The sequence below is a fragment of the Mauremys mutica genome, chromosome 3 (assembly GCF_020497125.1).
Source record: "Mauremys mutica isolate MM-2020 ecotype Southern chromosome 3, ASM2049712v1, whole genome shotgun sequence".
NCBI lineage: Eukaryota > Metazoa > Chordata > Testudines > Geoemydidae > Mauremys > Mauremys mutica.
The window spans coordinates 65783252-65804398 of NC_059074.1; the positions used below are offsets into that span (position 1 = coordinate 65783252).

At 40.0% G+C, this 21147-nt stretch overlaps 1 protein-coding gene across 14 annotated transcripts in view; it reads right to left on the minus strand.

Annotated features, from left to right (window-relative positions):
• Nucleotides 1–16134: 16134 nt before the first annotated feature.
• The window catches only part of SNAP91 (synaptosome associated protein 91), a 146314-nt gene continuing 141301 nt past the window's right edge, over nt 16135–21147 (minus strand). For 5 of the 14 annotated variants that reach the window (XM_045010914.1, XM_045010913.1, XM_045010918.1 and 2 more), the window contains 2 exons: nt 19657–19758; nt 16135–17526 (listed from right to left, as the gene is read on the minus strand). In XM_045010914.1, coding sequence (XP_044866849.1) covers nt 19666–19758 — 93 coding nt within the window. In that variant the 3' untranslated portion in view covers nt 16135–17526; nt 19657–19665. The remainder of the gene's footprint in view (nt 17527–19656; nt 19759–21147) is intronic. The other 9 variants (XM_045010917.1, XM_045010916.1, XM_045010915.1 and 6 more) reach the window with 3 other exon arrangements.

Sequence of the window (21147 nt, forward strand, 5' to 3'; positions counted from 1 at the left end):
CATGTGCTCCAGCCCCCTAATCATTTTCATTGCCCTCCACTGGACTCTTCGAATTTGTCCCCATACCTTCTGAACTGCGGGGGGTGCTGTGGAGGGGAAGACCAAAACTGGATGCAATACTCCAGGTGTGGCCTCACCATTGCCGAATAGAGGGGAATAATCACATCCCTCGATCTGCTGGCAATGCTCCTACCAATACAGCCCAATATGCCATTGGCCTTCTTGGCAACAAGGGCACACTGCTGACTCATATCCAGCTTCTTGTCCACTGTAATCCCCAGGTCCTTTTCTACAGAACTGCTGCTTAGCCAGTAAGTCACCAGCATGTAGTGGTGCATGGGATTCTTCCTTCCTAAGTGCAGGACTCTGCACTTGTCCTTGTTGTACCTCATCAGATTTCTTTTGGCCCAATCCTCTCATTTATCTAGGTCACCCTATCCCTACTCTCCAGCATATCTACCTTTCCCCCCAGTTTAGTGTCATTTGAGAACCTGCAATCCGTCCCATCATCCAGATCATTAATAAAGTTGTTGAACAAAACCGGTCCCAGGACTGACCCTGGGGTGCTCCGCTTGATACTGGTTGCCACATGACTAACTGCCCTGACCTTTCCCACCTTAGTTTGAAAAAGGCTGGAAAGGCGCCAAATCATTCGAGGAGAAGGGTGTCCAAAATAGAGGCTTAGCTGTGCTTTTACAAATTCAAGATGGACATTACACAAAAACAGGTCAGAAACAGATTTTACCCAACAAGAGGGGTATGTGTGAGTGTCTTAAGAACTCCAGCACCATGTTAATACAAAAAGAGAACTCAGGCATTTCCTAACACAGAAAGAGAAAAATGTGTCCTACCTAGAATTCAAAGGCAAGGTCTCATTGAATGATAGTAAGCAGATAAGGTTAGGCTCAGGTGCACCAAAGTGAAAATACTAAACCCCCGGAGTGCCAGGAACCTTGGGAACAAACAGGGAAGACGACTGTGTTTAAATATACTTAAAATGCTTAGTCCTTTCATTGTACCACAGACATTCCAAACAGGATGTGTTGGCTTTGTAATGCAAAGAATATTTCTTTTAAAAAACCTGAGAAGGCAGGAGGATCTATTGCAATTACAGTTCATACAATCATAGAATCATAGACTTTAAGGTCAGAAGGGACCATTATGATCATCTAGTCTGACCTCCTGCACAATGCAGGCCACAGAATCTCACCCACCCATTCCTGTATCAAACCTGTGTCTGAGCCATTGAAGTCCTCAAATCATGGTTTAAAGACTTCAAGGTGCAGAGAATCTTTCAGCAAGTGATCCGTGCCCCACACTACAGAGGAAAGTGAAAAACCCCCAGGGCTTCTGCCAATCTGCCTTGGAGGAAAATTCCTTTCTGACCCCAAATATGGCGATCAGCTAAACCCTGAGCATGTGGAAAAGACTCACCAGCCAGATACCCAGGAAAGAATTCCCTGTAGTAACTCAGATCCCACCCTATTTAGTGTCCCATCACAGGCCACTGGGCATTTTACCGCTAGTAATCAAAGACAAATTAATTGCCAAAATTAGGCTATCCCATTATACCATCCCCTCCATAAACTTACCAAACTTAGTCTTGAAGCCAGATATGTCTTTTGCCCCCAGAGTTGACAATAAGAAAAGCATGGTATCTCTGGCTCTGATAGAACAAAATGTACAAGGATCCTATTAGAATTTTCAGGCAGGAGGGCAGCAGCAGCCACAATGAACCAAGACTCCAACTGTCTTTCCAAAGCTTACAAGGCTTTCAATAAAATCTTGCTATGTGCTAAGAAATTCCTGTTGTGACTATGCAATCATTTCAGGGTAGTGCTGTGAGCATGTGTGTGCTGTGACGTGCTTGGTCATGACTCAAAATCACAGTAGAGGTTACTGTTTCCATCATAGATTGCTGTAAATTGAAAACAAGAGACTTTGCAGAGACTGTTCCTGTCTCATATGCCTCATTTTCTTCTCTGTTTTTGATTGATGCTCAGCTGAACAATAATGCTGAACATCTACAGAGACTATCCAAAGCCTTGTTGTTCTCCTTCTGTTGAAGTGTTTTATAAGGTGCTGATAAGAAACTAGCCCTTATTGCCTGGTCCTAATCACCAGACTTGGGTCACAGTTACATATGAGACAGTCATATGACAGAGGTCAGTATACGCAGTGTCCTCTGGTTACTGTGATAGTAGTTTTCTTCTACAAAACAGCCTTAGTCTATCAATATTACTTCTTTCTTACAATTTCCCTCCCATTAGAGACCTGTTCTTTCAATCCTTAACATATTATTCTCAGTGCCAAAACACACATTAAATTCTACCTCCTTTCTCAGTCTCTTACAATCCTTTCTTAGTTCTTCAGTATTTCCCAGTTTGGTATTATCTACTAATTTAGTTCAGTGCAACTCAACTTCCTCTTCTGGATCACTTATAACAATATTAAATAAGACAGGACTTGATACTTCCCTGTTATACCCTCCTAGACAGTTCCCTGTCCTTTACTATCTCTAACCACTTCTCAAATAGAGAAACCAAATCATTTTAATTTATTCCACATTAATTGAAGATAATCCCTCAAGATCTTTTGTGGCACTTCACCAAATTCCTTGTAAAATGGTGCACATTTGTGTCTACTAATTTAGCATTTGTATAGAGTTTACATTTGTGTGGTGCAATCTATTTTTTCATAAACTTGTGTTGATTTGATCCTGATGCTGTCAATGTAACTAATTTTCCCCTTAATTTTCTTCATATAATATTTTCTTTTCAAGCAGGAACCGATGTTAATTACCATCTTGTTAGTCTATTAGGGTAAGTGCTTTCCCCCTATTAAAAGAGGTACACTTATTCCATTCCTTGCTGATTTTTCAAAAATAAAGGTAGGTGGTTTAGGTTTGTTTTAACTACTCATTAGATAATTTGGAGAAAGAATTAGATTATCCCAGTGGAATTTTATATATTGGAAACCTGAAAAATAACTATACTATGAAGACAGATGGAACAGGATTAACACTATATGGAATAATTTAAGAAAAAGCTATTTCGATCTCTAATCTTAAATATATTAATGGCATATTCTGTAATTTGAAATTATTCTACATATATACTGTAAATGGCTGCCTTTTCTGAATCATGATCTCTGCTTGTATACATACCTGCTCATATCTTGTGACCAAATAAACAGCAGATTTGAATTTTGCCTGCAGTTACTCAAATATAAATCATGTGCTGCTTAAAGATGTAGGTGCTTCCAACTCCTCCCCAAACACAATAGTACAAGTTAGTTAATTCTCCACCCAGACTCACATTTGTCCAGCCTCTACATCAGAAAATTATGTACATTCTCCAACCCCTACAATTACGTACCCCTAATCCCACACAAATTAATTTTACACCCATCCTGACCCCACTTGCCCCTCAGCCCACCTGTGGTCTAACTGCAGGTCTGGAGATTCTTCACACAGGTAGGAGGAACAGATAGCAGCTGACTTTGCTCCCTCTTCCCTGCTTGTGAATAGAGTCACTCCGGGCTGCTGGGCTCTGTTCTCCCTCCTCCTTGCTTTTGAAAATGATATTAACTTTCCCCACAAAAAAACAAAACCAACCACCACCCAACCAACTGTTGTTGGCTCCCGAGAGGAGGGATAAAGCTCTGTCTGCCACATTAGACAGTTCCAAGTAGCTACCTTCCTCAGGGATAAGTCTACACTGCAATTAGACACCTGTGGCTAACCCATGCCAGCTGACTGGGGCTAAGGAGATTCTTCATTGCAGTGTAGATGTTTGGGATCATGCTGGAGCCCAGGATTTAGGACACTGTGAAGTCAGAGGGTCCAAGAGCTGGGGCTGCAGCCTCAGCCCAGAAGTCTACACTGCAGTGAAACAGCCCCAAAGTCCAAGTGCTGGGAGCCCAAGTCAGTTGGAACAGACCAGCCGCAGGTTTTTATTTGCAGTGTAGACATAGCCTAGAAGGGCTGGAAAACCAGTAGTCTGTGGGGAAGACCTGTACAGTTGGCAGATCTGTCCACAGCATTTTTGTTACTTGAACAAACACTGCAATGCATCAAGAGCCATTGAAAATACATTCCTCTGACAGTTTGTTCTACTAATTAGTCTTTAATGTGTCAGTGGTGAAGTTAGGGCCAGTACTCATATCAGAGAAAAAGAACAAGACTCACTTTGTGGCTCATTACATTTGAAATCCTGAGATGAGAGGCCACTACATTTTTAACAATGCATTTTGATACAAATGAAATTACAAGACAGCGTTTCAAAAGAATGACTGTGTTTATGAGCAGGATACAAAAGGTCAAAATTATAAAAGGATGCCTGAAGATGGGCAACATTTTTTGGCTGGCACTTTTTTTTTTGGACAATGAAAAATGCAGATTCAGCTACCCCCAAGATGTTTTGTGAATGTGTTGTTTTCACCAAATTATTTCAAAATACAAACTCAAAATCAAAATGTTTCATTTTGACATTTTCAAAAAAATTCTCATTTCAAACAAACATTCAATTTTATTATAAACTCAAAAACATTCAAAAATGTTCAGAGTAGAAACAAACATTTTAATTTTGTCAAAATGAAATGTTTTGTTTGCCCCTAAATGAATTTTTTTTTACATTTCAATTGGCTGAAATTTTAATTTTTGGTCTGATCTGAAATGATTTCCCCCCAACATTTTGATATTGCCAATAAATGCAAAAATCCATTATTTGCTGAGCTCTACTGCTACATAAGTTTAGCCTGGATCTACAAGCCTGTCTTTAAGGAAGCAGTTCTAAAAATGTTGGCCTCAATTTCCAAGAAAATTTACAATGGCAGCCCTGAGGGATGGGGCCCTTTTCAATTTGAGTCTTTGGAGGCCCAAATGCATGAAAGTAGCTGAGCAAGTTTCTTCAGTCCATGAAAAGTTTTGTCAGCCTGTTATGGCGTTACATCTTCATACTTTGTACAAGCCACTGTAAAGTCATTTCACAGCCCATTGACAACTGATCTAATGACAGTAGCTTTAGTTTTGTGAAAATTACTCAGCTCTCCCAGCCCCTTTTGAGATCAGATAATGTAATTTTTTGAAGTTAAGTGAAGTTACTGTTAAGAGCTGGTCAGGCTGGATATAAAAAGGCCTTGAATTTTCCACTCGCAGGAGTGCAAGTTTTTCCAGGTCTAGATATACAGTTCTTCTAGTCAGTCTATATAGTATCTTCTCCATCATTTTAACTCATTTCATTCCATGGCCATTTTTGGTCAATATTTTGGACTAAGCCCTACATTAGTACTAAGACAATTAAACATCTTTAAAATGTTAAAAGCTAGTCTTAGATTGTACCTGAATTACAGCTGGTGTTTTCTGAACTGGTTTTGCTCATATTTAACAACATGAGGGTTTTTTTCTCCTCCAAATTGTAGAGTACAGTACCCATAAGTATTTTGCCTACTCTAAATAGACACTTGTTGGAATGCATATTCCATACAGCAAATCAAAATAATCCTAACCTCAAACATTCAAAACTAACAATTTGGGACCCCAAAATAACAGTTGGCTTAACAACAGATTTTCTTAAATAAGTTTTGGATTTTTTTCTATTAAACCTTCTGGTTTCTGCTCCTTTAGGGTGCACTTGTCTCATATTTTCCAACATTTATCAACCCCATGAGGGCTAGAAACACTTAAAAAAAAAAAAAAGCTGATTCTCATGCAATCTCTTGATTCCAGAAGCTAGGGCTTTAGGAAAAAATAAATACTGTGAAAGTTGGAACAACTAGAATTTAAATGCTTAACCCTCTGTTTTACTCATGGCGTATGCATATTGCTACCTTTTCCCATTCTGTGACTTTAGGTAACAAGGCTCACACTCTGTATCTCAAAACTATTAGAAAAACCATAATCAAATATTTCAGAAACAATTTGAGATTACAACTTTATGGCCTCAAAACAAGCCCCGCACCCTTCACAATCATACTTTTAAGCTGCATAAGTCTATGGAACTATGAACTTGATTTACTGGGCAAATATAGAGTGATCGAGTTTAAGGCCAGAAGGGACCATGAGATCATCTAGTCTGACCTGCTGTTTATCACAGGACACACCACCACCCAGCACCCACACACCAAACCCAACAATGGAAATTAGACCAAAGTATTTCAGCCCAGAGGATAATAGACTATTATGTGCCACAAGGAGAGAACAGGGGGGACCAAGGTGCACCAATGCTTGAGGCCACAGCAATGGCAGGGAAATGACAGATATACCCAAATAATCCTGATAAGTGACCTGAAACCACACACTTCAGAGGAAGGCAAAAAACCACACCTAAGGTCACTGCCCATCTGACCTGGGGAAAAATTTCTTCTCATCCCCACATATGGCGATCAGTTAGACCCAGAGCATGTGAGCAAGAACCAGATAGCCAAGCAGAGAGAGACTGCTCAGTGCCACCTCAAAGCACTGGCCTACCTCACACAATGTCCCATGTCCAGCCATAGCCATCTCTGATGCTTCAGAAGGAGACAATCTTCCCTCCCATCCCCCAGAATACCTTGAGGCAGGGAGGAAATCCCTCCTGACCCCTGCAGGTAGTCAGCTGAAGCCCTGAAGCATGAACTTTTAGGAACATAAGGAAACCTGCAAGTGAGTCCCAGGGCTGCTGAACACTAACCCGTACCATCACAAGCAACTATGTCATACAATCTCTCAAATTTGTTCAGCTTCTAAAAACTAATTATGTTGTTTGCTCCCACAACTACTATTGGGAGGCTGTTCCAGAACCTCACTCCTCTGATGGTTAGAAGTCTTCTAATTTCCAGCCTGAATTTGTTCGCAGACAGTTTATATCCATTTGTTCTTGTACCATCACTGTCCTTTAGCTTAAATAGCTCTTCACCATCCCTGGCGTTCATCCCTCCTGAAGTTTTTCTACAGAACAGTCATATCCTTTCTAAGCTTTCTTTTTGCTAAACTAACCAGCCTTTCCAATCTTCTCTCATAAGATAGGCCCCTACATTCCCCAGATCATCCTAGTAATCTAATTCAAACTGGAACAAGTGCAGACAAAAATCTGTCTTGAACATGAATGACCATAACTGTACACAGTATTCCAACTGAGGTCTTACCAGTGCCTTGTACAATGGCATTAATACAGCCCTGTCTCTCCTGGAAATGATTCACCTGATACATCCTAGGATTGCATTGGCCTTTTTCACAACCACATTGCATTGGTGACTCAGTCATCTTGTGATCAACCCAGGACCCAGTCTCTTCTTATGCCACTTCCAACCAATGAGCCCCCAGCTTGTAGCAGAAAGTCCATTACTAGATAATTTACCACTGCCATCAATCACAATGCAGAAAAAAACATGTTCTATAAATATTTCTTTCTGTATTTGGGAAAAACCCAAATGATACAGTCTCAGGATATGGTGATAACACTCTTTTCATTCCATTAGTATCTGCTGAGAATGTTAAACAGAAGTTACTAATGTTAGACACTTTTAAATCAACAGATCAAGATAATGTGCGACTAACAGTTTTCAAAGAGCTGGCTCAGGAGCTCACTGGACCATTAATGTTGATCTTCCATAAATCCTGGAGCTCTGGGGAAGTTCCAGAAGACTGGAAGAAAGCTAATGTTGTGCAAATTTTTAAAAAGGGTAAGTGGGATAACCCACAATATTATAGGCCTGCCAGTTTGACATCAATCCTAGCTAAGATAATGAAGAGACTGATATGGGACTTGATTAATAGAGAATTAAAGAGAGGAGGGTAATATAATTAATGGTTTATGAAAAATAGATCCTGTCAAACTAACTTGATATCCTTTTTTGGTGAGATTACAAGTTTGGCTGATAAACACAATAGTGTTGATGTAATATACTTAAATTTCCTGTAAGGTGTTTGACTTGGTACTGCACAACATTTTGATTAAAAACTACATAAAATGAACACATTAAGTAGATTAAAATCTGATTAATTAATAGGCCTCAAAATATAATTGTAAATGGGGAATCGTCATCAAGCAGGTGTATTTCCAGTGGGGTCCCCCAGAGATCTGTTTGTGGCTCTACGCTATTTAGCATTTTTATCAATAACCTGGAAGAAAACATAAAATCACTGAGAATGTCTGAAGATGACAAAAATTGAGGGAATGGGAGGACAGGTCACAGATTCAGAGCTATTCAGATCTCTTGGTAAATTTGGCACAAAAAAACCTATGTGTTTTAATGTAACTGTATACCTTTAGGAACAAAGAATGTAGGTCATACTTACACAATGAGGGACTATCCTCGGAACCAGTGATTCTGAAAAATATTTATTTACCAGGACCCCCAATCAGCTCAACATGAGCTCCCAGTGTGATGCTGTGGCCAAAAACTCTAAATGGGGTGCATAAACTGGGAAAATTTGAGTAAGAATAGAGGCCAAGACTGAAATACTGTTTCCTGCTCACAATTCACAAAGAGCTTAGAGAAGAGCCACGAGGATGATTAAAGGATTAGAAAACATACTGTATAGTGATAGATTGTTAAACTAAATAGACTTAAGAAGTTCAAAGAGCAGGTTAAGGGGTGACGATTATAGTCCATAAGTATCTACTTGGGGAACAAATATTCTATAATGCACTCTTCAGTCTAGCAGGGAAAAGTATCCAATGACTGGAAGTTGAAGTTAGATGAATTCAGACTGAAAATAAGGTGTAAATTTTTAATAGGGATGGTAATTAACCATTGGAATTTACACAAGGTCTTAGTCTGTTTTCCATCACTGACCATTTTAAAATCAAGATTGCATGTTTTTCTAAAAGATCTACTCTAGGAATTATTTTGGGGTAGTTCTATGGCCTGCATTGTACAGGAGGTCAGTAAATGGTCACAATGATCCCTTCTGGACTTGGAATCTATGAATCCTATTATTAAACTCTAAGTGCATGATCTTGCATTATGTACTATTGAATTTCATCTTATTTCCCACTCTCCAGTGTTCAAGGTCATCTAGATCTTCCTGTATAATATTCCGATCCTCCTCTGAAATGACGACACCTCCCAACTTTGTATCATAAACAAAATGTCATTAGTAGACTTCTACTTTTTGTGCCAAGATCATTAATTAAAAATTAACTAAGATTGGTCCCAAGACAGATCCTTGAGGAGCTCCACTAGTAGCTTCCCTCCAGTCCAATACTTCGTCTTTCAGCACAACCTGTTGCCTTCTCCCCTTTAGCTAATTCTTTATTTTCTTTACAACTCTGGTACTAATCCCCATCTTCTCTAATGTAACTAATAATTTCTTATGTGGTACCATATCAAATGCTTTACTGAAATCTAAACATATAATATTTATTGTATTGCCCTTATCTAAAAAAAACCAGTTATTTTTTCCAAAGAAGGAAATCTGGTTAGTCAGTCACCCGCTACCTTTGGTAAACCCACATTGCATTACATCTCCTTTACTTCCATGAATTTAATTATTCTTTCCATCACAATTTGTTCAAAAGCCTTGTATACTACAAAGGTCAGACTAACAGGTCTGTAATTGTCCAGATCATCTTTCCCCCTTTCTTAAATATAAATATGTTAGCTATTCTCCAAATTGATTAAAAATCCTTGCTTCCAGACTAGCTATCTCTCATGCCCATTCTTTCAGCATTCTGTGATGGAAATTCTCTTGTCTCCCCAATTTGAGTGCATTGGCCTTTTTGAGTTCTTCCACGTCAAATGTGGTGATTTCCATTTCTATACAGTCATTTCCATCAGTGGTCCAGCCTTCATGGCCCTGTTCCCTATTATCATATCAAAATATACCAGTCTACAGTAAAGTTTAGTACTGTTATGTCCTATGGATGACACTGACATGATGTCCCTCCAATGATAGGATTTTCAGAAGTTCGGTGTTGGCCTAAATGAGCTCCCACTGAAATTCATGGTAAACATCCCATAAATGTCAAAGGGAGCTGTGTAGCGCTGACCGTTTATGCTCTTAAAAATCCCACCCTAACTGTATTAAATAGTAAATTAATGTATTATATTATGGTAGCACCTAGACGCCATGGCGCCATTGTTGTGTTTGTACAGTGCTTAGCACAAAGAGAATCTCTGCTCCCAAGAACTTAACCATTTCCTTTCTTTCCAAAATTCTTTAACTCCACTCTATGCCAGAGACTTCAGGTTTAACAAATATGCTTCAGTTTTCCATAAAAACAAGTATAAGGAAATCAGCCTAATATTATATAAAAAGTCAGAAATACTTGTCTAACCTCTGTTTGGTGTATGGAGTTCCAGGACATCCAGGGACAGATTTCCCACTTCTTGAGGTACAGTAACTCCTCACTTAATGTTGTAGTTATGTTCCTGAAAAATGCGACTAAGTGAAACGATGTTAAGCGAATCCAATTTCCCCATAAGAATTAATGTAAATGAGGGGGTTAGGGTCCAGGGAAATTTTTTTCACCAGACAAAAGACTATATTTACACACACACACACACACACACACACAGTTAGTTTTAAACAAAATTTAATACTGGTACACAGTGATGATTGTGAAGCTTGGTTGAGGTGGAGGAGTCAGAGGGTGGGATATTTCCCTTACTGCTAAATGATGAACTAGCAATTGGCTGAGCCCATGATACCAAGTCAAACACCTTACAGGAAATTTAAATATATTACATCAACACTATTGTGTTTATCAGCCAAACTTGTAATCTCACCAAAAAAGGATATCAAGTTAGTTTGACAGGATCTATTTTTCATAAACCATTAATTATATTACCCTCCTCTCTTTAATTCTCTATTAATCAAGTCCCATATCAGTCTCTTCATTATCTTCCTGGCAGAGGAGCGGGCCCCGCCTTGCCTGTTGATGTAGGCCAAGGAGCCGCTCCACCTCCTGCTTGAGCAGGGTCTCATGAGAGGGGTCCCTGAGGAAGGATGGGGATGGAGGGTGGGGGGCAGAGTAGAGGTAAACGGACGGGTGTCGCCCCAGGAGATGATGTTGAGGACCCATTGGTCCAAGGTCAGCTGAAACCACTCCGGGAGAAAAGCACACAACCACTTGGAGAAGGGAAGCTTTTTTTGTGGGTGGATCCCAAGTATGAACTGGTAAGTCACGCCCGGGTATCTTGTCAAAACTTACACTTTCCTGCCTGTTTACCCTTGGAGGGCCCAGGTTGGGATGCAGACTGGGATTGCCTCTGTGGGCGTTTTATAGTCCCTTGACTTTTTATAAGGGGGCTCATATTTAGAATGGGGGGCCTAGGTGGGAGCCTGCTGCAGCTTAAACTTGGTCCTGGCTGGGGCCGGGACATAGAGGCCAAGGGTTTTTAGTGTTGTGCGAGAATCTTTCAGGCCATGCAATTTCACATCCATCTGTTCCGCAAACAGGGCCTTGCCATCGAATGGAAGGTCCTGTAAGGAATTCTGCACCTCACTAGACAGCCCAGATAGTAGGAGCCATGACACCCTCCTCATGGACACTGTGGAGGCCATAGACCTTGTAGCCATATTTGCGGTATCTGAAGCTGTCTGAAGGGATGCCCTGGCGGCAGCCGTATCCTCCTCCACCGGAGACTTGAACTCTTTTTTGTCACGCTCTTGGAGGGAGTCCTCGAATTTGGGCAGAGAGCCCCACAAATTGAACTCGTATCTCCCCAGCAGGGCTTAATGGTTTGCCACTCTCAGTTGAAAACTCAAGGATAAATTAACGTTTCTCCCAAATAGATCCAGCCTCCTCAAGTCCTTATTTTTTGAAGTAGGGGCTTGCCTCTCCCTGTGGTTGACAGACTCGACTACCAGGGAGTTGGGGTCAGGGTGGATGTACAGGTATTCATAACCCTTGGCAGGCACAAATTACTTCTGTTCTGCCCTCTTAGATATGGGGGGCCCGGAAGCTGGAGTTTGCCACAAGGCGTTCAAAATCTTTGCCACCCCTTCATGGAGTGGGAAAGCCACCCTGCCCAGTGCCAAAGCCAAGAGGATGTTGAAGAGGGAGTCCGAGGGTTCCTCCACCTCCTCAGCTTGAAGGTTGAGGCTTGGTGCCACCCTTTTCAAACAGTTCCTGGTGGGCTTTAGAGTCCTCCTGTGGGACAGTCGGAGGAGGGGCCATGATCGCCTCATCCAGGGAGGATGGCGGTGCGGTACTCTGCATAACCACCGGTGCCGCAGGTCCCACCACATGGTCTCCCTCCTGGAGTGGAACTGGGATGAATGCTCCACTGACTCCTTCCTGGGAGGCCGAGAAAGGGAGGCCAATGGTCTTCAAGGCTCCGGCCACCGAGCAAGCCACCACCGGGGGCCATGGGCCCCATTGGTACCATGGTGCTGGCCAAGAAGCCTGGTGTCACTGCACCTGCTGTGGCACCAGTGGAGCAGGCTGTTCAGCCTGACTAGCCTGTCCCATCAACTGACGACTGCGAAGGGAGGCCGGACTGGCATATGATCTGCCACTATCCTGGGATTGGGACAAGTGGTGGTGTCGGGAACAGTGCAGACCATGAGACCGACAGAGAGCGACTTTTGTAAAGTAGAAATCTTACCAACTTGTACAGATTAGTTCCTGCAATTTCATTTTCTTCCACTTCCTGGTTCTTCTCTCCTGCCTCCTTTCCCTTAAGTTATCCTAATTGGAAGTTACCTATGTTTACAGATGTATATTTGATACTGTATATGCAAGAACAATTAGCAGGCTTTGCTTTTAAAATGGTTTGCCCCAGGATGGGGGTGGTGAAGGGAAAGAAGATGAGTTCAGCGTTTGGGAGCATGAAATCCAGAGAAGAGTGGTGACAGAACAATCCATCTAGTCTCCTAAGTAGCGGTGCTGGACACTTTAGAATATGTGGGGGAAAAAATCTGCTCATCTATCTTAGGTTTTTATTTGGCCCCCATTACTGTACTGAGTGCCTTGCAATCTTCAATGTATTTTTGTATCTATAATAAAATAGAGCACAAGTGGAGGCTAGAGCAGGAGCTGGAGGGTTTTTTTTCCCTTTATGGTGGCTGGTGCATTAGATTCTGTTCAGGAGGAGGCTTAATAACCCTTATATTTTATCATCCTATGTAGTGGCACTGTAATCGCCGTTATCATCTTTTTTTTTTTTTTTAAACTGACAATTAATTGTTCTGATGTTGTGAGACTTTGTAAATCTGCAGTACCTGCCACAAAGGAATTCTGATTGGCTGCCCTTTTCCACAGGGGGTGGAAGAAAGCATCCCATCAGATCTTCATTTCCTGTAGGCTAAGGAGCTTTCTCCTACAGACTGCAAAAAGGGGGTGAGACCCTGGAGTCTATTGGGGAACATTAGCATTCACGGGTCTGTGGATCGTACAAATACTAGCTAGTTCTACACAGATTAAAGCAATGCAGGAAAGAAGATTTTTTTTCTTTTCATAATAGGAGCAAAGAAGGCATGTGGGAAAGGTTTTGGAGAGTAGCACCAATTATTTCCATTCCCCACACACACTTGAATTCCTGCTTGTTCCTTATGGCTATTAAAACACCCACACTTGTTTCTTGCTTATTGGATTCAGAGTGTGTGCCCATGTCACATACGTTCAAAGCAGTCTGTATAACAGTTCTCAGGATTTCACTTCCAAACCGAGATGACTTCTATCTAGTATAGTTGGGGTTTTTGGTGGAGGGGAAGTCCTCTTTCTTGAGGCATAGTGTGAGAGTACTAACTCTTGATAAGACTCCCCAAGGAAGTGGTCAAGCTTAAAGTCACTGTTACTTAGGCCTGGGCTACACTGGGGAGGGGGGGAGGGAAATTCAAGATACTTCGACTTCAGCTACGCAAATAGTTTGACTTACCTGGCCGTCCTCATGGCGGCAAGTCAACTGCTGCAGCTCCCCCATTGACACTGCTTACTCCTCTTGCCGAGGTGGAGTATAGGCATCGATTCGAGGATCGATTTATCACATCTAGATGAGACACGATAAATCGATCCCTGATACATCGAACACTACCCGCCAATCCGGCGGGTAGTATAGACATAGCCTTAGTGGCACACTTTCTTCCTACATCTATGGCCATGTATTATGGAGGACTATATTACAAGGGAATCCCTCTTGGATTGACTCTTTCTGGAGCATAAAACAAGCAGTTTTATAAGTGGTATTGAAAAAGTGTTTGAATATCACATCAGAACATAACAATTAATATTTGGGTATTTTGAGCAATTGTTACCATCCATGTCTAATTCAAAAGACTTTAACACACGCCTATTATACCTATTTTCTTTACAATGCAAATCCTGGTTCATAAAGAGGTTCTTCCTACCTCTAACATGCCTTTCAAAACAGTTTTATAGATGTGCGTGGGGGTGTGTGTGTGTGTATTATATATAAATTACTACTCTCCCATGCCTCTATGAAATAAACTATGCAGCAAGTACAGGTTATCAGGAATCAGTGACCACTTTCTATCCACTATATTTCAGAAATGCCAGTTGAGTCTTGCTCTTCTTCCCAATGTCAGGCATCTAGTGCCTTTTTCTCTCCACACTAGTCAAGAAAGAGACTTTAGTGTCCCGTTTATGATGTTACAATATTGCATGTCATATAACTTGCAAGTGCTACCATTTGGCTTATGAAGCAAACAATTAAATTAACAGAAAAATGAGAGCTCTTCCGTACAATGAGATCCAGTTAATTTGCTTATTTAAAAAAGCAACACAATAGACACGAGTACTTATTTTAGGGAGAAAGTTTACTGCTGTATGCTTTTTTTACATTCTAAGTCAAATGTATGCCATACTCTGAAATTCAATCTGTCCTGGCAAGCATTAATTGGATACTCAATAGTTGAAGTTTTGCTTTGATGGTTATGACTGGGTCATTAGCTACATATTTGAGTACATAATCTCTACCTGGTGTTTAGTTATGCATGCCTCTAAAAGTGCTCCCATTCATTGTATCCATTTTTGCCCCAGGAAACAGTGTGGCTGTAGAGTTCATCTGTGTGTTCCTTTGGGCATTACATCATATGAATTGAAGGAAAGTTGTACAATAGTTTTTTTCTTTTGAGGCTACTATCTGTGCAAGCTTGGCAGAATAGCCCATGGTTTCTAAACACTTATGCATGTGAATAACTTTTTATATACATATATTTTTATATAAATATATTTTATATAAAATATATATTTTATATATTTATATATATAAAAAGTTATTCACATGCATAAGTGTTTAGAAACCATGGGCTATTCTGCCAAGCTTGCACAGATAGTAGCCTCAAAAGAAAAAAACGATTGTACAACTTTCCTTCAATTCATATGATGTAATAAATATATATATATATATATATATATGTTTATTTGCAGAGCCTGGGCCTATGTTTATCTATCTGTTTCATAAGGGCGAAAGAAACCAGCAGCAAGGTATCTGTCAGGTAAACTTTTCAAATTTAAAATTCAAATGGAATCTTTGCTGCAAAGCATTTTGGAATGACTCAAATAATCTCAAGTGCCAAATTCAGTTCTGGTTTAATGTACAATTCCACTGAAAATAACTGAATTGCACCCATTTAGCCAAAGACTGGATTTAGTTCAAAGACTTGGCATCTAATTTTAAATATTAGTAATTGTTCTATAAGTTGCGTTACCTTAAACAGCTGCAGCATTGTATTAGTCTAAAACAATTTCAAACCAATTTTACTACCAGTTTCAGAATTAGAAATTCATCTGGAAAACAGTACTGATTGACTTTAAATTTAAAGTTTATATTGTGTTTTTTAAATGTTTCAGTATTTTTTGTGTGAAATCCAGTCTTTTAGTTGAAAGAACATGTAAACTTTAAATTGTATGTTATATGTCATATAAATTACAGAGGTGTGATTTTTAAAGACTAAAGAGAACAAATTGGAAAATATGATTACTTTGTCCACAGTATGTCACTTTGTGCCTAGTCAGTTTAACTTTTTTCTTTCACAGAGCAATAGGAGAAAGATTTTAGCCACAGGAAACAGATTGTAAAAGTCAAAGTTTAGTAGGGTACTCAGGTGCAGACAGACACCAATTTTTTTGGAAAATGCACTTTTAAAACTGTGGAACAAACAATACATTGAGAACTAGTGGTTATAATTCTGGATCTTATCTTTTATGAAATTAGAAAGACAATTAGAGTGTTCATCTTTACTTTGATCAAGGTGTTTATTGCATCTCAGAGGGCGTACATGCACTGGGTTCTTAAACCAAAATACAAAGAAAAGCTATTTTGAAATTAGCTTTATATAACTTTTTCCCCATTAGAGTGTATGTTATCCCCACAGTTAATTCAGATACAACCACTTTTAATGGTACCATACATTGATTAAATAGTTAGTTTGAAAGACTTAGGTGAACATCTTTCCAATTCAATATGCTTTGAACAAAGAGCTGCCAAGCCACTTGTAACACTGATCAACAGTGACCTCATTTAAGAGTCAAAATCTTAAGCCAAGCCATCAGCACAAACAGTATGAGAACAAACTAAAAATTAAAGAAACACAATATGTACAGTAAAGGGTGTGGTTCTCTGGATCAGAATGAGGTCTAATCACAAATAGTACAAAAACTACTCACAGCATAGTTGGGGAATGGAAACACACTACTCCAAGGCATACACACAGGTAAGCACTAAAATAACAGATGTACATAAAAGAGTTAAATAAAAATGCAATAATGTTATAACTACAGACACACCAAAGAGTGCTTTCATATTTGACATTAAAGAATGTCAGCACAATTCTGGCTGCTTTTTTCAACTACATGGAGAGAAACTGACCCTTTACTTATTTTCAATGCATTTAGCAAGAACTGATAAATAAATTTAAATGCACGAACTCAAAGTTAAAATATATTTTAAATTAAAAAAAAGTGATAAATACAGTATTCTTTCAGATATGATTTTTCATTATTGGTAAGGTAACTTGGAAGGAGTATTTGTTATGGAAATTTACCTTTATATTACTTTAAATTATAATATAACATATACAGTGCCACAAAAATAAAACATTTCTCACAACAATTGAAATTCCTGTGACTGGGAAAAATGTATTTCACACAAAGATTTTGTCTAGTTAAGTGTTTCTTACTATTGGTATTATCACACTATGTTTTGTAACAGATAAAGAAGAAACTGAACTTTTAGGGAAATTTCAGGTGTTTGTCAAAAGTTATATACATTGAAACCTTCAAAAACACAGACACATCGCTCCAAATGGCTCACCACACAACAGCTGCATAATCTGCCCCCACTGAATAGGTTCAGAAAAGCACTAGAAGGCATCAGAAACATACATCCATTGTTTAAACTGTAGAACACAAATAACCCAAGTACACAAATTGAGAGAGAGTAGGGATAACAGCTAAGGTAGTACACATTCCTAACGTTCACTTTCACAGCTGTGCTACACGTTTCGGAAGTAAGAGACAGTCTGAATAAGCACTGGGTTTGGTACTGGTGGCTCACTTTGAAACTCTGAGCATCAATCTGTGATTTGTAGACTCCAAACTCACATTTTTAACTATCCAGTCAGAAAAACTGCAGCTGTGAAGACAAAAACATAGTCAGAAGGAATAGCTAAACAAGTCTGACTCAAAATGATTAAAATGGCTTGCAGAGCAGCTTTAAGGCCAAACTTGGTATACAAAATAATCTATATTCCCCCTTATCATATCTTAAAGCAGCTATGAAACTACTCACTGGAGGAGTGGCTAAACATTTAAGAAATCAGATATTTTCTAACTTGAGTTCTGATGGAGGTGTCTCCCCAACAAATTGGGGCCCCAATATTGCAACTGGACTATCATGCTTATGTAGAGATCTTTGAAGACACTGGGTCCTAATTACAATGGGTTATTTATGCTCACGGATAGCTCTGATTTGGTCATTATCTATAGCAGAGGTTCTCAAACTTCATTGCACTGTGATCCCCTTCTCATGACAAAAATTACTACATGGCCTCAGGAGGAGGGACCGAGACCTGCCCCTGCCTGAGCTCACTGCCCCAGGCAGGGGACCCAAAGCCTGAGCCCCACCACCCAGGGTTGAACTCCTTCGGCTTCAGCCCCGACCCCGAGCGGTGGAGTTCAGGCTTTGGCACCAGGCCCCAGCAAGTCTAATACCAGCCTTGGCAACCCCATTAAAATGGAGTCCCAACCCATAGTTTGAGAATCGCTTTTCTATAGCCAGCAATGGGTGTAGCTGCACCAGCGTTGACCTCAAGTGTAGACAAGGGCATGTCGGAGAGAGTTTGCACTGGCTGAGTCAATCTGTGAAAAATCTAGTTTGACTTGGTCTACAGTTATGTCACCAAAGGTGCATCTTCTTCAGTCACTGAATCAGGACAATTCTCAAATTCTTCCTGATGTCAAGTTTTCACAAGGTGTGGATTGCACTGAGTACAATAAGGAAAAACTACCACCAGAGATGATGTAAAGCTGCTACTTTTTCCTCTTGTTTAATTCTAATAAATGGCAGACAAAACTATTCAACACAATTTCTCATAGCCTATCTGCTCTACTTCAGTGATCTCCAAATTGTATTGGTTGGCTCCCTCAAACCGTTTTGATATATTCTGGTATCTGAACCCTCATATTGCCTCCCAGAAAGTTTTATTATGGTTACTGTTTTTTTTTTTAATTGTTTTTTGGTTGCTCCTCTTTGCCTCTTATTCTCCCTCAGCTCCCTCCTTCCCTAGTTTCCCCTTCTCTCTTTCAGTGTATCCTCACTGGTGTTTGTTCCCTCCCTAATCCATGCTTTCCATAGGCTGTTCTACATAGCACTGCTCAATGCTTTCTGCATGATGTGCAGAAGAGCAATGCCCTGTAGCACCCCACAGGGAGAAGAGGAGAGACCATAGGGCTGGAAGCAATGAAGGATGCAGGCAATACCCCCTTCCATCCCTATCAGAGATTTGGCATCCTTGGAGGACATGCACATGTTTGGGAGTCTCAATTTCACTCATTCATAACAGTGATACCAAATCAGTTTTATGGCCACAAATTAATTTCTCACACCAGATTAGGATTACAGTGTAGGACTGGTCACAAGAAGAATTAATGTGAAGAGGAGAGTTATTATTAAACAAATCTACTACAACGGCAGCATAAAGAAACAAGATAGATTGCTTCTGGCAAAATAACCTTTCAGTTTTGCCCCAGTGTTCTAGTCCACCGCTAACAGCCTTCATAATCAAATGAAGGCAGAGTGGATAGACAAAAGAACACTGCAAACTCAAATGATGTAAATGAAAACTGGCTGGAACAGAGAACCAAATGATACAACAATAAAAACTTTAAAAACCCACATGTGCACTGCTTTTGTTCAATTTACAGAGTATATGAGATTACAATTTTTTAAGAAAATATTTTCTTAACAGCAAATTAAGGCACATATTGTGAATAAATATACTGTTACCAATTTATTCTGTTTGTTAAACAGAATGGCATGGAGAAGTAGTTATGATTTAAACTTATCTTGCATCCTGAAAAAACTTTTAAAAGGGTTTTAACTTGATTGCTTTAACTTGTTCCGTCTGGTTCTCATTCACAGTTGTATTTTTCTACAAATAGTTGCAGGTTCTTACTCAAACTTAAAGGGAATGGTATGCTTGTAGTAACGTTTTATATGTTGTACTAGTTAACCCGGGTAAGTTCAAAGTCAGTCACAGAATACCTTAATTGTTTACAAGAAATCCTTGATGTTAAGATCTGCTAATGGGTCCTTTGTTGGAGGTTTCTTGGGACTCTGAGTGGCAGGTGTAGGGCTTGGAGAGAGCTGGCAAAACAGAAACCAGCCAAGGAAAGCAGAAAAAGAAAGGAGACAGATGCACAAGCATTAGACAGATTCTACACAACAACCACATTACAAACATGCAAAAAGTTAGAGTTCTTGATTTATGGGCTTAACAGTGTCTTCTCTGTCATCTCTTGTTTGACTCCTGTGTTTAATTTCAAAATACAGTTACTATGAAGTTGACAGTGCTTAGCAGACATTTTAATTCAAGACAAAACAAGGTGTCCTGGTTTTCTAAGTAACTTACTAATCATATTTGGCAGCAGTGAATATTCTGCTTGTAGTAAGATGAGGCCCCGAAACAAACCCTTATCAAAGGCCCAGTATGAGGCCTAAGGCCTGAACTAAAGTAATGGTCAAGACTGCTAACATAAAGCAAAGTTAAGCTGTGAGCCAGAGGCAGCCCCTGCTCACAGAAGCTGGCAAGGAAAGAGCTGATGCTGCAAAAAGAGACATCCCTAAAAGGTACTGGACACCAAATATCAGAACATTTGCATACTTGTACATTCCACACAGATAACAAGGAACAAGCTGACACATCCCAATGACAGGGCCAAAAGGGTAATATGATGGATAGAGTTGTTTTGTTCGAACCAACATGTACAAGGTGAGAGGCGGCACCTTATTTCGTAGTGGGGTTGTACCTTGCTACGTGGAGGGGTTGCACCTCAATACGTCAGGAGTGATGTGTAACTTGTTTGTACCTGTGTATAAGAATGCACCCTTGAGTGGATATCTTTGTCTGGCCTCGGAGGCAGCAGAAAGTCCCGCCACTGACTGAGCTGGTCCATTGTCAAGGAGCACATATGTACTAGCTAGCGGCACCTTAGCAGCACCGTGGATATCTAATCCGGGGAGCTGGAGACTGTGTTTCTCTTTGACAATAAACCAGGCCCGGGTGCCTTTGTACCTTACAAGAGTCTGTGGTCATTGGGGGTTCTCTCAGGGTCTGCTGTGTCAGCTATCTGCAGTACACAGAGGGAACACGCACGCAGCCGACTGATATCAACATTGAACACAGCAGAGCACCACACTGGTAGCGTCTGATGACACTGCTCAGTGTACCCATTAAATGATAAGGGAGTTTAGAGAGCATGTCAATGCCTAATACACTTGCCCAAACAGATTAGAATTTCTCTAACTAGATAGTTGAGAATTGTTCGGAGCACTAACCTGGTAAGAAAGCAACTTAAATTGTTGCCACAAAATATCAATTAACATCAATATATGGAATACACAATATATTTTTGCAGACTAACTTAGTGTTCACTGGCATAAAGCAATCTGCTGTCAAAGGAAAAGCCAAAACATACAGTAGGTCAAGCTACAGTATACACAATATTAAACACAAAAAACTACATCAAAAGAACA